Genomic DNA, 7,767 nt, shown 5'->3' with positions numbered 1-7,767 from the left:
TTTGATATGGAGTCTCGCTCTGTTGCCTAGCCTGGAGCACAGTGGTGTGATCTCAGCTCACTGCAACCCCTGCCTCCTGGGTTCAAGCAATTCTTCTGCCTCAGCCTCCCAAGTAGCTGGGATCACAGGCGCCTGCCACCATGTCTGGCTGATTTTTGTCTTTTTAGTAGAGACAGGGTTTCACCATGTTGGCCAGGCTGGTCTCAAACTCCTGACCTCAAGTGACCCACCTACCTCGGCCTCCCAAAGTATTGGGATTACAGGCGTGAGCCACCACACCTGGCCTTTAGTCTTATTTTCTAACACAGTAGACATTGATATGTAGTTCCCACATTAACAAAAGTTGTTTGGGGCGCTCAATTTATTTTAATTTTTATTTTTTGAGACAGAGTCTCAAAAAAAACCAACTTTGTTGCCCAGGCAGGAGTGCAATGGCATCATCATAGCTCGTTGTCGCTTCTGTCTCCCCAGACTCAGGTGATCCTCCTGCCTCAGCCTCTCAAGTAGCTGGGACTACAGGCATGCGTCACCTACCCCACCTAGCTATTTTTTTTTTATTTTTTGTAGAGACAGAGTCTTGCTTTGTTGCCCAGGCTGGTCTCAAACTCCTGGGTTCAAGTGATTCTCCCGTCTCAGCCTCCCAAAGTGCTGGGATTACAGGCGTGAGCCACCACTCCCAACTAGATTTACCAGACTTAATGGAAAGAGCCCATTTCTGTTTCTTCAGATGAAACCTCGCAACTTTAGGATTAATAAGTAATCTCAACAACTATTGTTCAGGAAATAAGAAAACATTCCCGCTAGAAATGCAGGTTGTGATAGATCTGGTCCCTGACACAAACAGCACTTGGAACTGAGTGAAGTCCAGAGACTGAAGAATACAGTTCTATCCACTCCCTGTGCTTGACTACAACCCCTGAAGAGGTCTGGTGCAAATTAAATGTATCCCAGCAGCTGCTTGAAAGACCACAGCATTTTGAATGCCCCTAGCATTAGGGCTTATAGAGCTCCCATTCTAGTAGAAGAGCCTCAGGTTTGGAGTGTACTAAACGTCATCATCCTTCATCTGCTAATAAGTTTCTGAAGGCCCTGCTTTAAACAAACAATCAAAAAGAAGGAACAGTTACAGAGCTGCCAAACAAGTTCTTATAAACCTCTGGTCTGTTACAAACCCATCTGGTGCTAATAAAGGCAAGGCATCAACCCCAATCTCCAAGCCGAGAATTTTATCCTCAGGACTGAATACTGCGACCTGCATCCGGATGTTAGTGGGGCTGTCAAAACCGTGTGTCGTGCTGTTAAAAGTGGAGGTCCTTCCCACTCAGACCCACAGAAGCCAACTCTGATGAGTGGGAGGGTGAGCAGGAGGGGCTTCGGTCATTTTTCATAGATTCTTCAGGTAACTGTAGCCACCATATTAAGCATTGGCTCCCATAAAAAAGCATTAAGGCCCAGAAACCTCTTGTAGGGTCACACCGTCCCCAAAAACAGCACATCCCTGAAGTGGTGGCTGGGCAGCCAGGCTCCAAAGCCTGCTGAGCTGAGCTGAGCGGCAGCCAAGAGCAAGGTTTGGTGTTTACACACTCAAAATCAGCCTGGGTTGTCACAGCAACTCACCCCAGCACAGTTCTTCCTTCTCCACGGCGGCTTCCTTCCAGGCTTTGCTGTTCTCTGTCACCGTCTTAATGTTCCTGGTAACCTGGCCTGCTGCATTCTTTTTATTTTTCTCCCAATTCCTCCACCTTCTTGTCATGTGTTTGCTAGTGTGCAATACTTCACCTGTTTGGAACTCAACAACGTCCCCTCCCGCAAAACGCACCTGAAAGCAAGAAATAGCACACAAGACCTCTCAGTGGCCAGAACAGATGTTACCAGGCCTGTGCACTAAGTCCATAAGGAAAGCACCCAAGCCCCCTGCTTTTGTCTTAAAATCTTTTTTTTTACACCTTTAAAATAAGGTTATGGTTTTTAAGGCCTGCAGTAAATTGGGAGTAGGGAGAGGAACTATTGCCAAGCACCCCGGAAGTTCAAGAGGTGACTATTAATCCCAGAGTAGCAAGGAAAGGGACAGACAGGCTATAAGAAGTGGACACAAGAACTCAGAACTCAGGACAGTGTAGGCCTTATTAGAGTCAGGCAGACAATTTCACATACCTCAGAACGTCATAAAGCGATCATGACATTACTCTGGAATAGCTATGATCCAGACACCTAGAAAATGTTAAACTAGATTCAAGTTAAAGAGGCAGAATAGTATGTGTAGTGTTTTTTAATTTCAAGCATTCCAAATGGTTAAGGGTTTTCATGCTTATCTTTAATAAACTTAGACATCTAGAACTTATGAGTGCTCTAGATAATTATCTACTCTTTTATATTTTTATTTATACCCCATTACTTAAAAAAAAAAAGTAAAAATAAAGCAAAAGATTGAAGACATTGACTTTTAGTCTATATAGTATCTAGTTCCTGGCTCTAGTTCTTAGCAATATTTGCTGCTAACCTGGTGTTCTATCTCTGCCAAATTTCTGCCCGTATGTAATGTATGAGACTTGATCCTATTTTCTTGCTCATTCATCTGCCTGAAAGGATCATAGACTTCTCCACCTCCCTTGAGCTAGTGATCCTATATCCCATCATCTCAGTCAGCTAGAAAATGAACCATCACATGCCACCTCCTCCCAGTTACATGCTCCATAAACAGAATACCTGGCATATAGCAGGCATTTACTAAACACTTGGTCAATGAATACATGAGCCAGTAATCCACAAGATATCGGTAGAATTAACTACAGTTGACCCTTGAACAGCACAGGGCCTATGGGAGCCCACCGCTTGTACAGTCAAAAATCCTCATAAAATTTTATTTATTTATTTATTTTGAGACAGAAAAAAAAAATTGCCCAAGCTGGAGTGCAGTGGCGTGATCTCAGCTCACTGCCACCTCTGCCTCCCAGGGTCAAGCAGTTCTGCCTCAGCTTCCCAAGTAGCTGGGATTACAGGTGCCTGCCACCATGCCTGACTAATTTTTGTATTTTTACTAGAGACGGGGCTTCACCATGTTGGCCAGGCTTGTCTCAAACTCCTGACCTCAGGTGATCCACCCTCCTAAGCCTCCCAAAGTAGGGGATTACAGGTGTGAGCTGCCGCACCCGGCCCACACGTATAACGTTTTGTTTTTTTGTGTTTTTTTTTTTTTGAGACTGAGTCTGGCTCTGTCGCCCAGGCTGGAGTGCGGTGGCCGGATCTCAGCTCACTGCAAGCTCCGCCTCCCGGGTTCACGCCATTCTCCTGCCTCAGCCTCCCGAGTAGCTGGGACCACAGGCGCCCGCCACTTCGCCCGGCTAGTTTTTTGTATTTTTTAGTAGAGACGGGGTTTCACCGTGTTCGCCAGGATGGTCTCGATCTCCTGACCTCGTGATCCGCCCGTCTCGGCCTCCCAAAGTGCTGGGATTACAGGCTTGAGCCACCGCGCCCGGCCTTTTGTGTTTTTTTTGAGACAGAGTCTCGCTCTGTCACCAGGCTGGAGTGCAGTGACTCAGTCTCAGCTCACTGCAACCTCCGTCTCCCGGGGTCAAGTGATTCCCCTGCCTCAGCCTCTTGAGTAGCTGGGACTACAGATGTGCACCACCATGCCCAGCTAATTTTTTGTATTTTAGAGGAGAGAGAATTTCACCGTGTTAGCCAGGATGGTCTCGATCTCCTGACCTCGTGATCCGCCTGCTTCGGCCTCCCAAAGTGCTGGGATTACAGGCATGAGCCACCGCACCCGGCCACATAAAACTTTTGACTCTCCAAAAACTTAGCTACTAATAGAAGACTTACTAATAGCATAAACAAGTTAACGTGTATTTTGTATGTCATTTGTATTATATATGTATTTCTTACCATGAAGTAAACTGTAGAAAAGAAAATGTTATTAAGAAAATCATAAGCAAGAGAAAATATGTTTACTCTTCACTCAGTGGAAGTGGATCGGCATAAAGGTCTTCCTCCTCATGATCTTCAGGTTGAGCAGGCAAAGAGGAGGAGAAAGGAAGGGTTGCCATCTCAGCAGTGGCAGAGGCAGAAGGAAGTCTAAGGGGAGCCATGCTGTTCAAAATTGTGTTGATCAAGGGTCAACTATACTTGCATGAAGCTATAAATTTAATTAAGAGCCTAGCCCATTATGGGAACAGCAATAAAAAAAAAAACACCAGTTTGGGAACAGCAATTAAAAAAAAACACCAGTTAGCCAGGCGTGGTGGCTCACGCATGTAATCCTAGCACTTTGGGAGGCCAAGGCAGGTGGATCACCTGAGGTCAGGTGTTTGAGACCAGGCTGGCCAACATGGTGAAACACCGTCTCTACTAAAAATACAAAACTTGCTGGGCATGGTGATGGGCACCTGTAATCCCAGCTACTTGGGAGGCTGAAGCAGGAGAATCGCTTGAACCCAGGGGCCGGAGGTTGCAGTGAGCCAAGATCGTGCCATTGCACTCCAGCCTGGGTAAAGACAGCTAAACTCCATCTCAAAAAAAAAACACCAGTTGGTCCTGGCACCAAGAAGATCAAATGGTGGATATGCTGTTATATGGGAAAAGTAGGACACACATCAGTACAGTTTGTTTGTTTTGAGACAGTCTTGCTCTGTCGCCCAGGCTGGAGTGCGGTGGCGCCATCTCAGCTCACTGCAAGCTCCACCTCCCGGGTTCACACCATTCTTCTGCCTCAGCCTCCCAAGTAGCTGGGACTATAGGTGCCCACCACCACGCCCGGCTAATGGTTTTTGGGTTTTTTTTGTTTTTTTGTGTGTGTGTGTGTATTTTTAGTAGAGACGGGGTTTCACCGTGTTAGCCAGGATGGTCTCGACCTCCTGACCTCGTGATCCCATCTCGCCCTCCCATAGTGCTGGGATTACAGGCATGAGCCACCACGCCCAGACTTTTTTTTCTTTAATGTATGGGGGAATAATTACTAGCAGGACAGAAACCAACATATAATATGATTGTGCATTTACTTATTTAACAAATAATTGAGCAATTTATTTCTGTATGATACTATTCTAAGCATTTTAGAGTTAACCAAACTCACAGTAAACTGTATTGCCAATGATAAAACTGCACTTACATAATTTTAAAGCAAGAATCGCAGCAATTCATCAGGCACAGTGGCTCATGCCTGTAATCCCAACACTTTGGGAGACCAAGGCAGGAGGATTCCTTGAGCCCAGGAGTTCAAGGCCAGCCTGGGCAACATAGTGAGACCTCATGTCCACAAAAATTACAAAATAGCCAGGCATCGTGGCAAGCACCTCTGGTCCCAGCTACTCAGGAGGCTGAAGTTAGAGAATCACTTGAGCCCGGGAAGTCAAGGCTGCAGTGAGCTATGATCATGCCACTGCATTCCAGCCTGGGTGACAGAACAAGACCCTGTCTCAAAATAAATAAAAATAAAAGCAAGAATTGCAGAAAGTATAAACCATGACCAACTCAAGAGAATAATCAATGAAAGAATAGGCAGAATGTCTTTCCGAAAAGCAGTTGGGAGATTCCCATCCTCCACATACGCACTAGTGCAGTGGGAATGTTGCCCGGCGTGGCAGCCAGACCTCTAGATAGAACACTGAACACCTTCAGTCTGCAGTAAAGCCACGGAATATGCTAATTTTAGTTTAGGAATACCAAATGGTATTGACCGCTTTTAATTCAATAAGCAACCCTTGGCCGTGTATAGTCAGTTCATGACCCATCAGGAGATCCTCTGTGGTTCAGTCATGGCCTTTGGACTATACTCTGAATCGTGGCTTTAGAAGACATTTTTCCAGTATACTTAAATGAATTTTATAACTTGATTGATGCCCAGATTACAGACTGTGAGGAGTATCTCCACATATCTTGTAACTGCTATATGCAGTCAGCAATTCCAGTATTTAGCCTGATAATTAATTTATATTTGTCCTCATAATCTGATAATACTGTGCTAGCAAGATAGATCACAAAGTGTAAATGAGTGTTTCTGGAGCATAGATGGGTACCCTCAAATCTCTGTATCTTGTTTTTTAATAGAGACGGGGGTTTCGCTATGTTGCTGAGGCTGGTGTCAAACTCTTTGGCTCAAGCAATCCCCTTGCCTCAGCCTCCCAGAGTGCTGGGATTACAAGTGGGAGCCACCATGCCTAGCTTCCTTGTATCATTTTTTTTAATTCAAGTAAGAGAAAATGTCTGGCAATAGTTCATAAGCTATAATGAAACCTAGTCTTAGGACCCAGCTTTATATTGCCTCAATCAAATATTAATATCTTCAGTTCAAAATTTCCATTTACAAAAAAACTTTTGGTTCTTGGGATACTGTTCTTGCCTTCTCTGTTGCCATCCATATAATGTATGTTGTTGTTTTTTTTTTCTCTCTCTCTCCCTCTGGGCTGCGTTTCATGCCAGATAAACTTCCAAACCAAATTGGGATGGCACCAGGGACAAATAACACTCTTATCTTTTTCTCCATCTAGGTTACCCCTTTGCTTTGTTTTATCGGCATTACCTTTTCTACAAGGAGAGCTACCTCATCCACCTCTACCATACCTTTACAGGCCTCTCAATTGCTTATTTTAACTTCGGTGAGTAAACCAAGTTAGTAGTGACACTGCAGTTAGAGGGAACCTGGAAGGAACAGACTTGAATGGAATTTCCTTGAGAGAATCTAATAGGTAGGGAAGTTATAATGCTCCTGCTTGCAAAGAGGGTTGTATGGACAGGAACACAGCTTAACTTTTCCTTTTTGTCTTTTGTGTACATTCCTCTGTCAGATAAAAACATTTTGAGGGTGGTTACCCTTGCCAGACCCCATCAACAAAGAATCCTCAGTTTCTCTCTGCTGTGGATGTAACTGAATGAGCCAGGCAATCTCCACTTAGATTCATTCTTCACTTCAGACATTCAAAAATACAGTAACAAGCTGGGTGTGGTGGCACTTGCCCAGGAATTCAAGGCTGCAGTGAGCTATGATTGAGCTACTGCACTCAAGCCTGGACAACAGAGCAAGTCTTATCTCTAAAAAAACAAACAAAAAAAGAAAAGAAATACAATAACACCCTAATAATCCTTTTTATTTATACAACTAATTTCCATCCTCTCCTCCAAAACATGAGGTTATTCTGAAAAAAAGATCCTGATGCCAACATTTTTTCTTTATATATTATGTTGTGATTGGAAGTCTCAGGACAGATGGGAGTATAAAAACCAGGCTATGTTCTCTCTTCTTGCATCCAGGAAACCAGCTCTACCACTCCCTGCTATGTATTGTGCTTCAGTTCCTCATCCTTCGACTAATGGGCCGTACGATCACTGCCGTCCTCACTACCTTTTGCTTCCAGATGGTAAACGTCTTTCCCTTAGCAACTGAGGCTACAGCTGACACCAGTTCAGGGGACAGGGGTAGGCAGGAGACTGTGGTATAGAAATTAGCAGACCTAATTTCTAACCCCTCTCGCAGCACTTAGCAGTATGACTTCAGGTAGGTGGCTTATCACAGGTGTTCCATCCACAGAGTGTAATGGTAACTCTTTGCTTGCCTCAAGGAAGGGCTACCAGCTAACCCTTTGCATACTGTACCATTAGGCTCTTTGGTTTAGCCCACTATCCAGGAGGAGAGTCACTTCAAGGCAAGATAGAAAAGCAACTTAGAATGAGTCAAAGAACCGGCCGGGCGCGGTGGCTCAAGCCTGTAATCCCAGCACTTTGGGAGGCCGAGACGGGCGGATCACGAGGTCAGGAGATCGAGACCATCCTGGC

The 7,767-nt window shown here is 44.9% G+C and overlaps 2 protein-coding genes across 3 annotated transcripts in view; one reads left to right on the top strand and one right to left on the bottom strand.

Moving 5' to 3' along the window:
- The window catches only part of LPCAT3 (lysophosphatidylcholine acyltransferase 3), a 41,526-nt gene that overhangs the window by 27,626 nt on the left and 6,133 nt on the right, over window positions 1–7,767 (top strand). The window contains exons 2-3 of one of the 2 annotated variants that reach the window (XM_011983022.1): window positions 6,486–6,593; window positions 7,246–7,352. The exons of the other annotated variant lie outside the window; for it this stretch is intronic. Coding sequence (XP_011838412.1) covers window positions 6,486–6,593; window positions 7,246–7,352 — 215 coding nt within the window. The remainder of the gene's footprint in view (window positions 1–6,485; window positions 6,594–7,245; window positions 7,353–7,767) is intronic. 2 annotated transcript variants of the gene reach the window in all.
- The window catches only part of EMG1 (EMG1 N1-specific pseudouridine methyltransferase), a 12,503-nt gene continuing 11,363 nt past the window's right edge, over window positions 6,628–7,767 (bottom strand). The window contains exon 6 of the mRNA XM_011983025.1: window positions 6,628–7,026. Coding sequence (XP_011838415.1) covers window positions 7,021–7,026 — 6 coding nt within the window. The 3' untranslated portion in view covers window positions 6,628–7,020. The remainder of the gene's footprint in view (window positions 7,027–7,767) is intronic.

This window comes from Mandrillus leucophaeus, unplaced genomic scaffold, assembly GCF_000951045.1.
Source record: "Mandrillus leucophaeus isolate KB7577 unplaced genomic scaffold, Mleu.le_1.0 Scaffold245, whole genome shotgun sequence".
Taxonomy (NCBI): Eukaryota; Metazoa; Chordata; class Mammalia; order Primates; family Cercopithecidae; genus Mandrillus; species Mandrillus leucophaeus.
The sequence above is the reverse complement of the archived record's forward strand: the minus strand, read 5'-3'. Positions and strand labels throughout refer to the sequence as shown.